Raw genomic sequence first — 18,242 nt, forward strand, 5'->3', positions numbered from 1 at the left:
CGATTGAAAGCAGCCGAGAACTGAACAGCAGTGGAAGGGTTAATAACGCGACAGCGCCGAACAGCAGCGCGAGGTTTAACTGTATTACAGGCAAGAACAGCCTCAAATAACACAGGCATATGGTCTGAAAACACTGTGTCACATATCTCTAGATTAGAAATGGGCAAACCATATGATAGGACAAGATCGAGTGTGTGACCGTGCTCTTGTGTGGGTCCAGACACAGATTGCACAAGATTAAAAGAATCAATGAGGTTTAATGTAAGAGGACAGTACACAGATGGTGGCAAGTCCCTGAAGAGCATTGATGTGCAGATGGATCTTGGAATCCAAATCCATAGCTCCAAGATTGTGCCAACACAAGTAGATAAGGTGGTAAATAAGGTGTATGGTATACTTGCCTTCATCGGTCAGGGCATTGAGTATAAGAGTCACAAAGTTATGTGGCAGCTTTATAGGATTTTAGTTAGGCCACATTTGGGAGTATGATTGCACCATAACAAGAAGGAAGTGGAGGCTTTGGAGACAGTGCTGACGAGGTTTACCAGAAGGCTACCTAGATTAGAGGGGATTAGCTATGGGGAGAGGTTGGACAGTTTCGGATTGTTTTCTCTGGAACATCAGAGGTTGAGGACAGTTATAAAGTGAAAGGGAGAAAGTTTAAAGGAGATTTGCTGGGCAATTTGTTTTACACAGTGTGGTGGGTGCCTGGAACATGCTGCCAGGGATGGTAGTAGAGGCAGATACAATAGGGGCATTTAAAAGGCTTTCAGATAGGTGCATGTACATGCAGGGAATGGGGGGGGGGATATAGATCACATGCAGGCAAAGGTGATTAGTGGCATCATGTTCAGTCTAAAGAAGGATCTCGACCCGAAACGTTGCCTATTCCTTCCCTCCATAGATGCTGCCTCACCCGCTGAGTTTCTCCAGCATTTTTTTGTCTACCTTCTTCCTTTTATCCTTTGCCATATATATTTTTTCACTGCCACATTGTTGCTGTTCCAGAATTAAAAAGTGCACACTCATTATTGTCACCATCAATCAAACCAAATGTGATTAAAAATATATATTATTGGTTTATCATTCATCACTTGAATCAGTCCCATGTTTTACATTAGATTGAACATACATCTAACCTTATTTAATCTTTTGAAAAGGGTAGAAGTATTGTTTTTATGTGTTAAGTGCATCAGTATATATCCTGTTTAAGAAGGAACTGCAGATGCTGGAAAATCAAAGGTACACAAAAATGCTGGAGAAACTCAGCGGGTGCAGCAGCTCCATAGATGCTGCTGCTGCACCCGCTGAGTTTCTCCAGCATTTTTGTGTACCTTCAGTATATATCCTCATGGTCTATGTTTAAATATTTGTTCCTGGTGATTTCATTTTGTAGGAAAAATGCTGTTTGGTTTATTTACTTGTTTTATTGATTGGGCTTTTTAAATTTTTTCGAAATCTTTTGGTATTTGGGAAATATTTCTCCAGCATAGTGCCATTAAATCAATGTGCAATTTCAAATTTATTGTAAATATTGACAGTTTATGCAACATTTTATGAATATGAATGAAGTTCTCATAGTTTATAGCAAAGAATGGAGATATTTTGCCTCTACAAAGCAAAGTAAGGAAGTTCCACACATCAAAATAATGGATTTCATGTGCAATTCCTTCAGAAACGGGTTAGTGCGATAAGGTCCAATCCATTCAGTCCAGTTTTGTTGCCAAGAACTTGTTTAAGATATTGAAGGCTGATTATTACTCACTTCTTAGTTCCATTTAAAAGCTTCTTCTTTGATAAATTGTTATATTACCAATTCTTTATCAGATGTGGCATTCATAATTTCAATCTCGGCCATCCGTAACAACATGACAGGGTTGGATAATCCGTTCATTTTACACTGTGCTCAGTTTTATTTTTCATTGATGTTAATGGAAAATGATATTCAGGTGGTATTGAACAGATGGCTGATTTGTTTTCCATCAGCTTCATCGGAACAGGTTATGTTGAATTATTCTTGACCATGCAAAAATCTGTTTAGCAAATACACTTTTTAAAATGTGAAATTAGATGAAATGAAATTAATATTAAATATAACAAGCAATGATTAAAGAAACAGTCATCACATTGCATGAAATGCAGATTGAAAATTGGACTATTCACACTGCTGCAACTACTTATAAGAAAGGATCGCTAAATTTACCCCAAAAATTGGAAACATTGCAGTCAGCATTCATTACAATGGATGCTGAACATTCAATTGATAGAGACATTGTGGATAGTTAGTTAGTTTGTTTAGTTTATTGTCACGTGTACCAAGGCACAGTGAAAGTATTTTGTTGTGTGCTAATCAGTCAGCAGAAAGACAATACATGATTACACTCGAGCCATTCACAGTGTACAGATACATTAGCTCTGATCACAACTGTCGATATGTAGGCCTCAGAACTTCAATCAGTCTCAGACGTTTGTAAATGCATTGCCAAACACACGTCTGAGTTTTACTCACAGATTTGGAAGGCTGGATCTGTCAGTTTGCACACTGCTAGTTTACAGATCAGACCGGGACTCCATTGAGTTTAATCAGGGCTGCCAACTCTCACGCTTTTGGCGTGAGACTCACGCCCTGGAGCAATGTCTCACGCCCTCACGCTCACGACCGAGTTCTCACGCTGAGTTCAGTCCCTGCGCAATTTGTCCCTTAGCGCCGCGTGCCAGGGATCTTTGCGGTCCGGGGAAACGCGTCAGTTGGTGGCTGTGAGTGACGTCGCGCCTCTTCTCTTTCTTGATTGGATGTGCAGCCGCCAACAACATGAAGCAGCCAGAGTTGGAACTAACCAGGTGAATCAGTTGTAAAACCTGGGGGGAGGTGTTTCGGAATGGCCATGGATTATTAATTAAGTATAAATACGAGGAGTCCTCAGTAGTGTGTTTAGATCTTTTGCAAACTGTTCCCAATATGCAATATACGGGTTTTCGGCCCATAACCCGAAAAACCGCGTTTTTATTTAAATTCGTTTTTGCGGGGTTTGGGCAGGCGAGCCGACCTGAGAACGGCGGCCAGTCCCTGGCACGCGAACTGATCTGGGAACGGCAGCCAGTCCCTGGGCACGCAGAATGCCAACTTAATCATCATGGACAAATTGTGCCAGCCATGTACATGTTGCATAACTGACTCTATACAGATCTGAATGGGCTTAAAATTACCATTTAAGCCAAATTACTCCCACTTTCCACATCTTGAATCTTGGATTTGCGCAGCTGGCGAGTCGCTCGCTGCAGCTTCTCCGGACAGTGTGAGTGTCCCGGGCCGTGTGAGGCGTAGGAAGCGCCGCTGCTGTGAGAGTCTCTGTGCCGAAGGGGAGACAGGGAGACATTGGGGAGAGAGAGGGGAGAGAGAGAGAGGGGGTGTGGAGAGAGGGGGGGGGGGGGGGGGGGGGGGGGGGGGGTTTGAATGGAGCGAGGGGAAAGAGGTAGGGGAGAGGGGGGGGGGAGAGAGAGAGGAGAGGGGTGAGAGGGACGGAAGAGAGACAGGGGGTGGAGAGGGTAGGAGAGAATGGGAGAGTGAAAATGTTCCCGATGTTTGGGGCGTTCAGAACCATGGGTCACAGTTTAAGAATAAAGGGGGGGGGGCAGTTAGGACTGAGATGAGAACAAACTTTCTTCACGCAGAGAGTTGTGAATGTGGAATTCTCTGCCACAGAAGGCAGTGCAGGCCAATTCACTGGATGTTTTCAAGAGAGAGTTACATTTAATTCTTGGGGCTAACAACATCAAGGGATATGGGGAAAAAACAGGAAAGAGGTACTGATTTTAGATGAATAGCCATGATCATATTGAATGGCAGTGCTGGCTCGAAGGGCCGATGGCCTATTCCTGCACCTATTTTCTATGTTTCTATGCTTGAGTATATGGCAATAAAACTCGATCACTTGATTTTGAATCATTCATGCATGGTGGAGGTATAATGTAGTCATAGAGTGATACAGTGTGAAAACAGGCCTTTCGGCGCAACTTGCCCACACCCGCCAACATGTCCCAGTTATGCTACCTGCTTTTGGTCTATACCTCCAAACCTGTCCTATCCATGTAGCAGTCTAACTTTTTCTTAAATGTTGGGATGGTCCCTGCCTCAACTACCTCCTCTGGCAGCTTGTTCCATACACCCATCACCCTTTGTGTGGATAAAGTTACCCCTTAAAAAGTTACCTCTTAAAAATACTTCATACAAAAAACATTGAAATCATACTTCTGCAGTGCACTAAAACTTGATTTTAATACATCAAATTTCAAAAAGTACCCTTGGAGGGGGGACATCCTTCTTCCACACCCTCTCCCCACTTGGTTGCTCCACACCCTCACCGGGTACCCTCAAGGCCAGTGATCAGTGATTGCACAGCCTCCCCCCTTTCAAAAACGCTCCAATCCAATTGAAAGCATATATATTGCATTCAAGTGTAAGTTAAAAGACTCGCTGCAGTATGCACCATATTGCACAATTCCAATGGGAAGGGGACACCCTCCTCTTCCTCCTCCCCCCCCCCCCCCCCCCCCCCCCCCCCCCCGGTCGCTATGGTCCCTCGGGCTTGGTCCCTCGCAATTTCTCTCACCCAACTCTCACCCAATGTTGGCAGCCCTGGTTTAATGCTGATTGTAGTTCAGCGAATTGGGAGGAAAAAGGAGTGTTACTTTATTTTTGTTTAATTTTAATAACTTGTTTTGCTTGAAAGGGTTCAGAAAATATTCACAGGAATGTTGCCTGCCCTGGAGGACATAAGTTGTAATGAGAGATTGGATAGAGTACTGCCCTTCTGCCAAATTTGTCCATGCTGACCAAATTGCCTAACTGAGCCAGTCTCACTTGCCTGTGCTTGTCCCATATTCTCCCAACCTTTATTGGACATACAACCTTTGTATTTGTCTGAGTGTCATAATTGTACCTGCCTCAGTCCCTCGGGCAGCTTGTTCCATATATGCACCACCTCTATGTGGGGAAAAACATGTTCCTCGGGTTCCCTCTTAAATCTTTCCCCTCACCTTAAACCTGTACATGTTTAAGAAGGAACTGCAGATGCTGGAAAAAATCAAAGGTAGATAAAACTGCTGGAGAAACTCATGGGTGAAGCAGTATCTATGGAGTGAAGGAATAGGTGATGTTTCGGGTCGAGACCTTTCTTCAGACTGATGTGGGGGTGGTGGGGGCGGGAAGAAGAAAGGAAGAGGCTGAGACAGTGGGCTGTGGGAGAGCTGGGAAGGGGAGGGGAAAGAGGGAGAAAGCATGGACTACCTGAAATTGGAAGTCAATGTTCATACCTATTTCTTCGCTCTATAGATGCTGCCTCACCCGCTGAGTTTCTCCAGCATTTTTATCTACGTTAAACCTGTACATGATAGTTTTAGATACCCCTGCAATGGAAACGACTATGCCAGTTGATCTTATCCATGCCTCTTATGATTTGATATAGTTCCATAAGGACACCCTCAGCCTCCTATGTTCCAGTGGAAAAATATACCCAGTCTATACAGTTTCTCCATATAACTCAAATGTTCCCAATCCGGTAATATCCTAATGAATTCTTTTTGGACCTTTTCCAATTTAATAACATCCCTCCTTTGGGCAACCAAAAATGTCCACAGTCCTCCTAATACCAATATCATGTACAGCTGTGACATGATGTCCCAACTCCAGTACTCAATACACAGATTAAAAAGACAAGAGTGCCAAACGCCTTCTTCACCACCCCACCAGAGGTGGTGGTAAAGACAGGTACAATTATAATGTTAAAAATACATTTTTACAGATACGTAGATAGTAAAGATTCAGAGAGTTCTGGGCCAAATGAAGTCAAATGGAATTAGTGTAGACATGCATCTTTCTTAGCATTGCTGAGTTGGACCGAAAGATCTCTTTCCATTGTAAAACTTTATGAATCTATGAGTTTTTTAAAATTTTAGACAGGATAGCCAAGTTTATCTTTTTTTTCCTTTTTTTTAACCACAATTTGTTTTTTATATCTCTTGTTATCTGCAGGTTTACATTGTACCTCTATTTGCGCAAAAGCGGTACACGATAGCACTACGATTTTTAGCCCACCTTACCATTGTCCTGTGCTGTAAATGAAACTACTTTTGTTCAGATTGATGCTGTATTTTAAAAGTTATTAAAGTTTAAAAAAAAGACTTAAAACAAAGCCTCCACCCGTGCATGAGCAGTTGGGGGAGAGTTCCTGTGCGCGCCTTTACAGGCATCACAAAGGTCAGCCAACGCCTGCGCAGTTGGGGTCTTTCCAGTATTTTTATTGCCATCTTTTTTCCACAAGGACGCTCGCCCCCCGACAGTACCCACCTCAAGCCCTCACCCAGCCCCAGGACACTCGCCCCCCTCCCCCCGACCGCTCAAGTCAAACACCACCTCAAGCCCGCAACCAGCCCCAGGACGCTCGCCCCCCTCCCCGACAGCCCCCGCCTCAAGCCCCAGGTCGCTCACCTCCACCAGCACCCAATAGCCACCACCTCAAGCCCTCCTCCGGCCCCAGGACGCTTGCACCCCCCCTCCCCCAACTGCCCCTGCCTCAAGCCCTTCCCAGCCGCAGGGCACTCGCCCCCCCCCCCCCTCCACCTGACAGCCCCTGCCTCAAGTACAACCACATCGCCGTCCTGGGGAGATGAGGTGGGAGATTGGGGGGATTGAGGGAGAGGAAGGGGTAGGGAGGGAGAGGGGGAGAAGTGGGGGAGGTGAGGAGGGAGAGTGGGGGAGGATGAGGAGGGATAATGGGGGAGGAATGGGGGAGGTGAGGAGTGGGGTGGGGGATAGAGGGATAGGAGGGTGGTAGGGAGGGGAGAGGAGTTATGGAGGGAGGGAGGGGAGGGAGGGGAGGGAGGGAGGGAGGGAGGGAGGGAGGGAGGGAGGGAGGGAGGGAGTGACTGAGGGTAATGGAAAGGAGAGGGAGGGAGAGGTGAGGGAGGGAGTAGGGGAGGGGATTTTGCTTGATTTAAACATGCACCTTTTATCCCAATTCAGTTTAATAGTTTCCATCAATTTTTATCCATATTATTTAATTGCCTCTAATTAGTGGATATTTTTGTGCAAAACCTTGTCAAATTCACCTGGCAATTCATGAATATGATACATTGTATAATTCTTGTCTTTGCTTTGAAGTACAGATGATTGCTAAACAGCCCATGATACCAGCATCAATGCTGTGCTGTGCTATTGACTTGAAACTAGTTTTCCTATCCATATAACTTTATATTCTAAGGTGGATCTTTCACAGGTCATAAATCTAGAGAGACCAATTTGAACTATTTATCAGAAACATTTCAGGCAAATTGCAGGTGTAAGGTACACAAAATTGCTGGAGAAACTCAGCGGATGCAGCAGCATCTATGGAGCGAAGGAAATAGGTGACGTTTCGGGCCGAAACTCTTCTTCAGACTGCAGACTTTTCAAATATGCATTCACTTTCATTATTATCTATATTAATAAAAGTCTGATCTTGACCACTTCCTGTTGTTCTGTAATTGATTTTAGAAAAAACTCTGCCCCACGGCTGTGATTTTTGGCCATCTTACTCAGTCCCCCTCCGTTGCGCAGGACGAGGATTTTTCCCATCGATGAAAAATAAAAGAGTTATCAGTGTTTAAAAATGGGTTGAGATTCTCTCTCCTGAAGGCCATGCCCCTTCCAGAGGGACTATAAAACCTGGACGTGTGGAGGTGCCTCATTTCTCTGCAAGATGAAGCAGCGAGAGGTCGCACTTCTCAGTCTGAGCTTTGAATAACACTGAACACACGTCTCCTAAACTGTGAGTGGTTTTACTGACCTGTCAGTGCCCTTAATGTGGTTTGAAAATGTAGTTTGAAAATGCAAAAGTGTGTTTTGGTTTGGAAGTGCTAAAGCTGTGTTGCCTTGGGTTTTGAAAGTGCTAAAGCTGTGTTGCCTTGGGTTTTGAAAGTGCTCAAGCTAGCTGCCTTGCCTTTGGTTTTGAAAATGCTAAAGCAAGCTGCCTTGCCTTTGCCTAATTAAAGAGCTGCCTTGCCTAATTAGAGCTGCCTTGCCATATAATTAAAAGTCTAATCTTGACCACTTCCTGTTTCCGCTTTATATTGATTTTTTTTTAAAACGCCAACTCGTACGGCTTTGGTTTTTGACCATGTTACTCAGAGTCCCCCTCCGCTCATCAGGTGCCGAGGATTTTCCCCATCAATGAAAAATAAAAGAGTTATTAGTGTTTAAAAATGTTGACAATCTCTTTCCTGTCAATCACGCCATCAAGGCCACGTCCCTTCTGGTGGAAGGTGGGGAGGGACTATAAAACCCGGAAGTGTAGGATTGGCTCAGTCTCTGGAAGATGGGGGAGGGAGAGGTCATGACACGCTGTCTTTAGTGGCCTTGTACCCTGCTTGAAATGGTATGAAACTGCACTTGAATTTGGTGCCCTTGCACCTTGCTTGAAATGGAATTTCAAGGAATAGCCGTGTCAACTGCGAGCCCACCAGCCATGTGAGTGAGCTGCCAGCACAACAGGCTTGAGTGACTGAGCCGCCTGCCCAAGAATCCATTCGGCCCACAATGTCCATACTAGCCCTCTGGAAACCAGTCCCTTCAGAGCACAACACCCATACTAGCACTCCAGAAAGCCCCCCCCACTGGCCACCAATATTGGAATTGGTGGAGGTTGAATATTGTGTTGGGGGACCAGCCCTCCCGTGTGATGCTGGGACCCAACGGGTCCCACTTAGTCTCGTGTATATTATAATATTTGTCCCAGTAGCTATTTCCGATACAACATCCCGTGAATAAAGTTTCTCTGCATGCATACTTACTCCATTGTTCTCATGATAGATATGTCAATGGCACCGTAGCAAATCTAAATCATGACTAACCAACCTTGTTTGATAGAAATATTGAGATAATCGTGAAGGACATTTAGGAGCTGAGAAACAAAGTCAAGCCAGGAAATACATCTGGAAACAAGGAATTGCAGATGCTGGTTTATGAAAAAAGACCCAAAATGCTGTTGTAGCTCTGTGGTTCAGGCAGCTTCTCTGTAGGACATGGGTAGGTGATGTTTTGGATCTGTGGAAGGGTCTCACCCCAAAACATCACCTATCCATGTTCTCACCAGATGCTGCCTGACTGGCTGAGCTACTCTAGCACTTTGTGTCAAGAAGTACATCTGCTGAGATTGATGCAGAATCTAATTCTATATTTAAATAATAATAATAATAATAATAATAAACTTTATTACGGACTCAAGGTCCAGACAAGGGGCAACATTACATTAAAAATGCATTGCATATCAAATATCATAAATATATATAAAATCATGGTATATCACATAAAAACATCATAATTTATATTTAACAAAAAACCCACAATACTTAAGTTAAAAAGTTAAATGTCTTATTAAATTAAATGTCTTATATTGCAATCATATTAAGATGGATTCTCCATTTGATTGACTGAGTCAAAGGGTTTTATGAAAGCCACGTATATTGGTTGATGCGGCTTCCTGTTTTATTCTTGGACTCACATAGTGATAGTCATGTATGTATTGTATGTCTCTGGCGATATGGAGACCACATTGCAATTCAGAGAACATCTCTTTGGCTACAAGGCGGGGACACTGGAGGAGGACCCTTGCAGTAATTATTACTGCAAACCACTTCATCTGTTTTCCTAATTTAACAAGTATGCCATCTCATAGCTCCCATGGCATGTTCTTTCCTTCCCAGATATGTGAGAAAAGATTATAAAGAGATTTTGATTGAGTTTACTCTCAGTTTAGTTTCTGAGTTAACTTTTAGTAATTAACTCAGTGGTTTTTTCCTGTTGATGGATGATTTTTAGCCTCTGGTTGACTCGTTGGTGGGAACACTGAACCAACAGGGAGATGGTGTCAAGGACATTGGCAGCAAGGTCAGAATTATGTTCAAGAAATTCTTTGAAGTGTTCCTCACAGAATGAACACTTCTGAGAACTGTTCTCAGAATGCCTCACTGTCTACAACAGTGTCTTTTCAATTCTTGTCTTTCAACAGAGTGGGCCCATGGGTGTTTCATGCGTGCATGTCATGGTTATGAGTAAGTTTCCAGTTCATCTGCATTTTTGGCAATACAAAGCCTTCCACAAAGGGGGGCTGTGGAATATCGTCAGAAACGTATCTCCATACTGCAAGGTCACATGCAAATGGTGATGTCCCTATCTTATCATATTGCAGACTGTGGCTATTCAAGGCTGAATACAGTTTCCAGCAACTGTATTTCAATCTTTCTCATCACATTATTGCGCCTCGGCTCTGACACGTCTTGTTGGAGTAGAGCAAATTCACAGGAATTGCAAACTGTTCAACCTTCATTCCAGCACCACGATCACACCATGGATCACTCCATTATTCATTAAGCTGCAATATGCTGATGATGTTAAGGAATGTACAAATTCAAGCATCAATTTTTGGTCACCCTGTTATAAGAACGAGGTTGTTAAGCTGGAATGAGAAGAGAGAACAGAGAAGATCCTCTTGTGTGAAGGTCAACATTACTTTGGCCTTCCTAATTACTTGCTGTACTTGCTTGCCAACTTTGCTTTTCAAGTATGAAGAGGCCCAGATCCCTCTGTAGCACAGTACCCCCTTAAGGGCATGTCCCACTTAGGCGATTTTTTTCGGCGACTGCCGATGACAGTCACAGTCGTAGCAGGTCGCCAAAAAAACTGCGACTGGAGCTCCCCCTACATCAATGTCTACAAATACCTACCACCTAGTCAACGTCAAGCTACGGCAAGCTATCGACAACCAGCGACTAATTAGGACTCCACCTACGACCACACCGACGAAAACCTACAACCACACAGGCGACAACCTATGACAACCGAAGTCAACCTACGTCCACCCGTGACAAGCTACGACCCTGTCGGTGACAACTGAAGACAACTGAAGATAATTCAGTCGCCGGTTCTCTCCAATTACAAAACATTTTACTTTTCTACTATTCCTGGTGAAGTGGATAACGTCACATTTCTCCATTATGTACTCCATCAAAGATGGGTTATCTTGGTCAAAATGGACGTTTGGACCTGTTTCCGTGCTGTATGACACTATGACTCTTTCTGGCAAAAGAGAAAATTATTGTATAAATGCAAGTTATTGTTGTTGATAAATGCACATTTTATTTTTGGAGTTGTGCTTTGTGTAATTTGGATTATTCAATGTTTAAATGTAATCATTCAGTATTTGCTGCAAATAATTGCTTGATGTAATCATTTACCAATTGCTGCAAATGATTGCTTTAATCAAGATAAAAGGAATGCAGCTAAGCACTGATTAATACTGCCAGTTGATGTCTAATATGTAACTTCGAGTAGGACTAGAAGCTGAATAATTAAAAATCATTAGAAATTAAATAAAATTAAATTCTTATATCTTTTTGTGTCAATATTTTGAAATTGAAGATAGATTGCTCCTATCATACTATACTTGAAATAATGAGTATTCCTGCGGCCCAAATACAGCTGGTTGTTTGCTTTTGATTAACAGTCTGTTCATTTCTCAGAAAAATCTGTTGGTTCTCCTTCATAAAAATGCAGAACCACCATTGCAACAATATTGTGATAGGAAGTAATTAAACTATATTACTCCATTTACATAAACCTTTACATTGGGAGGATATTTAAATATCCCATCACCAAAGTTTTAAATTAATTCAAATGTCTAAAATGTGATGGTACTTTATTAAAAACATTAATGTAATAGGAAAATAGCATATGCTTTTTTAAAGTTTCAGCAATTTCATGGAAAAAGAGGGAATTAGTAATGCGAAGACACAAAAGACTGGTGTAACTTAGCAGCTCAATCGATATCCCTGGAGAATATGGATAGGTAACATTTTGGGTTGGAACCCTACCGGCCTGGTTGCAGGGATTGGTGGGAGAGAAAGGCTGGAGAGGTTTGACAGACAGATGGTTGGACAAAGGTCAGAGATGAACACACACAACATGTGAGACAAAAGGATTATAGAGTTGCGAATTATGAGGTTAGAGGATTGATAAGGTGCAAATTGTATAGCTAGGGAAAGGAATGTTGGGGAAGGGGAGGGGAGAACAGCAATGGCAGGAATTTCTGGGCATAATCCGGGAGACGCAGGTAGGAAGAAAAGGAAGAAAGATTCTAAGGGGAGTAGGAGGCAACCGTGGCTGACAAGAGAAGTTAGGGATAGAATAAAACTAAAAGAAAAGATCTATGAAACAGTAAAGAGTAGCCGGAAGCCAGAGGATTGGGAAACTTTCATAGGACAACAGAAGGAAACAAAACGGGCAATACGGGCTGAAAAGATGAAGTACGAGGGGAAGCTTGCCAGGAATATAAAGAAGGACAGTAAAAGCTTCTTTAGACATGTTAAGGGAAAAAGAGTAGCAGTCAAATGTGGGTCCCTTGAAGGCAGACACGGGTGAAATTATTATGGGCAACAAGGAAATGGCAGAAGAGTTGAATAGCTACTTCGGATCTGTCTTCACTAAGGAAGACACAAACAATCTCCCAGATGTACTGGAGGACAGAGGATCTAAGGGGGTAGAGAAACTGAAAGAAATTTTCATTAGGCGAGAAATAGTATTGGGTAGGCTAATGGGACTGAAGGATGATAAATCCCCTGGGCCTGATGGCCTGCATCCCAGGGTCCTCAGGGAGGTGGCTCTAGAAATAGTGGACGCATTGGTGATTATTTTCCAATGTTCAATAGATTCAGGATCAGTTCCTGTGGATTGGAGGATAGCTAATGTGTTCCCACTTTTCAAGAAAGGAGCGAGAGAGAAAACTGGGAATTACAGACCAGTTAGCCTGACTTCGGTGGTGGGAAAGATTCTGGAGTCAATTATTAAAGAGGTGATAATGGGGCATTTGGATAGCAGTAAAAGGATTAGTCCAAGTCAACATGGATTTATGAAAGGGAAATCATGCTTGACTAATCTTCTGGAATTTTTTGAGGATGTGACAAGTAAAATGGATGAAGGGGTGCCAGTGGATGTAGTGTATCTAGACTTTCAGAAAGCCTTTGATAAGGTCCCGCATGGGAGACTGGTGACTAAAATTAGAGCACATGGTATTGGGGGTAGGGTGTTGACATGGATAGAAAATTGGTTGGCAGACCGGAAGCAAAGAGTAGGAGTGAACGGGTCCTTTTCAGAATGGCAGGCAGTGACGAGTGGAATGCCGCAAGGCTCGGTATTGGAGCCGCAACTGTTTACCATATACATTAATGATTTGGAAGAGGGAATTAGGAGCAACACTAGCAAGTTTGCAGATGACACAAAGCTGGGTGGCAGTGTGAACTGTGAAGAGGATGTTAGGAGGTTGCAGGGTGACCTGGACAGGTTGAGTGAGTGGGCAGATGCGTGGCAGATGCAGTATAATATAGATAAATGTGAGGTTATCCACTTTGGCGGCAAAAACAAGGTGGCAGATTATTATCTCAATGGGGTTAGGTTAGGTAAGGGGGAGGTACAGCAAGACCTGGGTGTCCTTGTACACCGGTCACTGAAAGTTGGAGTCAAGGGATATGGGGAGAAGGCAGGCACGGGTTATTGATAGGGGACAATCAGCCATGATCGCAATGAATGGTGGTGCTGGGTCAAAAGGCCGAATGGCCTCCTCCTGCACCTATTTTCTAGGCCCATGAGAAATGGGTTCAAGGTCAGCCAGACCTCAGGGTGGGAGGGGTGGTGGGGGGGGGGGGGGGGAGAAAAAAAGAGCAAGAGTTTTTGTGGGAGAGGGGAGAAAGGGAAGGAGGGTGTTTTGTAGAGGTTACCTAAAGTTGAAGAATTCATTGTTCACACCGTTGGTTCGTAAACTACTCAAGTGAAATATGAAGTGCTGTTCATACAGTTTGCATGTGACTTGACTCTCGAAATGGAGGAGGCCTAGCACAGAAAAATCAGTAATAGAATGGGAGGAGAGTTAAAATGGTTAGCAAATGGGAGTTCCCGCAGGACTAGGCAGACCGAGCATAAATGTTCAACGAAATCATCGATGAGTCTACGTTTGACCTCGCTGATATACAATAGGCCACATCGGGAACACCTGATGCAATAGATGACGTTAGAGGAAGTGCATATGAATCTTTGTCTCACCTGAAAGGATAGTTGGGGTCTCTGGATGTAGTTTTGTTGAGGGCAAAATTTGTTTTGTTTGCTCTAATTTTAGCAATGTTACAAAATTTTGAGATTTAAAAAATCAAGCCTGTAATTTCTCCCATCAGATAAAGCATAAAAAGAAGTTTAATTTGACACCTAATTCACTTTCATATCTCAAGTATTTAAAACGTTATGGCCATTTTCATACTCGGAAATCTTGTTCCCTATTGATTTTCTATGGACATGACAAAAAAGCTGTGATCGTGTGCTGTCAAAAGGCCATAAACTTCTTAAAAATTAAGAGAACTGAATTAAATTTTCAGTTACTGTAGATTGAACCATTCTGAAACAAATATAAAATAATCTTACTTGGATGACCTGAAATTAAAACATATAATTAGTTAGTTACCCAAGTGTAGCTAATTTCAAACTTCAATTACTAGATCTAAACATCTATCCATTTCTTAATAAATGATTAACATTTTTAAATAGCCCAAGTGTCCAAATAATATTCACAAATAATTCACTATAAAACATGATTTTGAAATCTCATTTACATTAATTTATAGGCCAAATGGAAGGAATTTAGTGTTCAATTGCTGTAAATTAAAGTCCATTTTAAATCAGCTTTCTAGTGGGTTCCTGTGGAACGCGCTGGTTTAGAACGTTCACATTGCGGTAGATTTGTGCCCTCAAATGCCCAGAAAAATACTGCGGGATATAATGGGGCCAAAATGAGCTACTCGCAATAGTTAACTTTATATACAGGGTTCTTAAGAAGCCCTTTTTAATGTAAAAATAGCCTACATACCTACTGTGGTTTACTTTATGCGAACCTGGAGCTGCGAGAGGTCGCGGGTTTAGAGAGTGATTTTTAAACTACTATAATTATTATTTAAAGCCTATAAAACTAATATTACCTTTTGCGACGGGGTCTTTCAGCAATTATTCGTTAATGATTTACTAGGCTGAACATCTTCGATTGGAACAGCCTAGTAAAAATCGCGTTTTAAACCCACCCCCCTCTAAATGGCGCCAAAATCGCGCACACCCGCAGCCCAGATTTTCAGCGACGCTTCAGGTAGGCTTTGCAACATACCTACTAATTTTGTAACATTCATTACTCTTGACTTCAGTGGGACTAAATATTCGGGCAAGTAGTCTAGCAGCCAAATAATGGGTGAGGATGAATTTCTGTCCCAAATCTAAAAGATGAAAACAGAACCTATTAGAATAGGAGGAAAAGTCATAAGGCAGCATTGCTTGTAAAGCTCCTCATGCTTTAAGGACTTTAGGTTTTTGATGATGGTTATTTTCATTAACACTAAAACTTGAAATATGTTGTGGGAACAAAAGCTATCAGTATTGATAAGTATATGGTGTGAAGTGAAAGCAGTTGGAACATTTTTTCAGGACTATGTTTCTGAAACAGTTGGGTTGTAAAATTAGACACAATAGTGTGTTTTTTCTCCCCTGTGCTTTGGTTGCAGATTTGCTTAGTCATGGAGTCATGGAGTCACAGAGTGATACATTGCGGATACAGTCCCTTCAGCCCAACTTGCCCACACCGACCAACATGTCCCAGCTACACTAATCCCACCCTGGTCCATATCCCTCCAAATCTGTCCTATCCATGTAACTGTTTCTTAAATGTTTGGATAGTCCCTGCCTCAACTACCTCCTCTGGCAGCTTGTTCCATACACCCAGCACTCTTTGTGTGAAAAAGTTACCCCTCAGATTCCTATTAAATCTTTTCCCCTTCACCATAAACCTATGTCCTTTGGTCCTCGATTCACCTATTCCTAAGAGACTCTGTGTGTCTACCTGATCTATTCCTCTCATGATTTTATACACCTCTAGTTTGCTGCATGAATCACGTGCCAGATTTTTAATGCATTTCATAACATCTGGCAGATTATGTAGCAGGATAAACTGGAGATCATTTGTGCTCATCAGTAATATACAGTGACAGCTCTGTCATAGCTGATAACAAGACTGCACCACTAATTTGGACCACAGTGATCCAGCTAGTGGCTTGTGTTAATCATCTACGGGAACCCTTATGTTCGGCTGGAGAAAAAAACACCCAGCCAACCATTGAAAATATTTAAATAAATCTTCAATGGCTTGCAGATTCATTGGTATTTAATTGACAGAAGAATTACCTGGTGTGGAGTACAGTGATTGTTCAGGCAGAAGAGACTAAGTCAATAGAGAGTGGTGAGGCTGGATTATATATTCAACTGATATCTTTAACCTTACTCTCTTTGTGCCAAAATGCATGGATGAATTACCATGATTCTGTACGCTGGCCATTATCAGGCGAGGTAGCTGATGTCCCACAGAGCCAGCAGAGGGAGCAGTTAGCGTGAATAGTCTCAGCTGAAGTGTCTATCATCTTCTTCTTGCGTATGGCATGCACAGCCTAATGTTATCTATCTGAAATATAACTTCAAAGACAGTTCTCTCATTAAGTGCAATGCATCAGCAAAGTGCTGGGAAAGGAAATATCCATATTCTGCAGCTATACCTTTGCCATAGGTATTTTCCAAACTAGGTTCAGAGGATGTCAGTGTTGCCTGTGAGATGAGCTGAGATGATCCAAATTCATCTGCTTCTCTTTAGGTAGAGAGTAGCAAACCATATATGGATTCACTGGCATTGCAGGCTTTCCGGAGGTACATAGTGGCATTGGGTGCTTCGACATCGTCTTGAGTACCTCCCCTCAAATTACAGAAATATAAGCAAATGCAGACCATTTAATTCCCTCAATTTATAGGTGGTCTAAGGTCACATGAACTAGTTCACACTTGCAGCAGCTCTTCTTGTTCGCTGTCTTTCAACCACCATGCCAGGCTAACTTTTGTTGTTTACGTCCCGGGGATTGTCCAAAACACTGTACTTCCAATTCAATGGTCAACTTTATGAACAAAGGTGCCCTTACACTGAGAGATATGATGCTCTGCAACATAATTGGACAGACTAAAGACTATGTTCAGTGGTACACTGAAGTATATTCCAGAGAGGTCTTGCAGTTTGTGATTGGCATGCTCTACCTTCTGTTATCTTGGTGGTGATTAAGTAGTCTCAACCTTTGCTAACAAGCGCAGAGGAAAAGAGGAGGGTATGACTGGAGGATGGTAATTTTGCCCAAAGCCCCTTTCTGGCTACATCATGATTTATTTATTTATTTATTTATTTTTATTAGAAGCAATTGTACAAAGATAAAACATTCGGCATCCAAAATTATACAATTATTGTACAGCTTCATTTTAACCTTATAACCTAAACTATGAAAATTAAAAAATTTAAGTATTCATTTTTTCGCCATTATCAGGTCATAGTTAAGGAAGCGTCTTTGAAATGTCGTTAGCTCAGAACAGGCCTCTGACATACCTAGTGTGATCAATTTTATGTTGGGATCCAAGTTTGTTTTAAGTATTTTAGAAAAGATATCAAAGATTCCCCTGCAGAAGTTTTGTAATTTTGTACAGCAAACAAAGGAATGGGATATGGTTGCTTCTTGGAGTAGACATTTCTCACAGATAGGAAAGACATTTGGGACGATCTTATTAAATTTAGACTTTGAATAATAGAGTCTATGCAGTATTTTAAATTGTATTAGTGAGTGCCTAACATTAAGAGAACAGTAGTGTATATATAGAAGACTTTCCTCCCAACTATCCTTTGAAATTGTTAAACCCAATTCGTCTTCCCAAGCTCGCCTAATTATTTCCGACGATGGGATATGTAAAGTATTATAGAAGTACGATATTAACTTATTTGAATCTGCCTTTCTATTCATGCATTCATCTAGTATATCTGCACCCATGGAGTGACAGTCTTGTGCGTGTATTTTCACATAATCTTGTATTTGAAGGTATCCGAAGTAATGACTACCTTTCAGATGATATTTCGACTGTAATTCTTGAAACGAGAGGAAGGTCCCCATCTTGTAAAGGTCTCCCAGCGTTTTAATTCCTAAGCTTTCCCATTGTACAAACGCTTTGCCTGAAGTGGACGGTTTAAACAAGGGATTCTTGGTGATTGGTAAGAGGAGAGATAGATTTCTCAATTTAAGGGTATATTTCAACTGTTTCCAGATTCGTAAGG

General features: G+C 42.2%; 1 protein-coding gene across 1 annotated transcript in view; it reads left to right on the forward strand.

Moving 5' to 3' along the window:
- The first annotated feature begins 249 nt into the window (after nt 1-249).
- Nucleotides 250-18,242, forward strand: part of LOC129696056 (potassium voltage-gated channel subfamily B member 2-like) — a 148,963-nt gene continuing 130,970 nt past the window's right edge. Inside the window, exon 1 of the mRNA XM_055633463.1 lies at nt 250-375. Coding sequence (XP_055489438.1) covers nt 250-375 — 126 coding nt within the window. The remainder of the gene's footprint in view (nt 376-18,242) is intronic.

This window comes from Leucoraja erinacea, chromosome 4 (genome assembly GCF_028641065.1).
Source record: "Leucoraja erinacea ecotype New England chromosome 4, Leri_hhj_1, whole genome shotgun sequence".
Lineage (NCBI taxonomy): Eukaryota > Metazoa > Chordata > Chondrichthyes > Rajiformes > Rajidae > Leucoraja > Leucoraja erinaceus.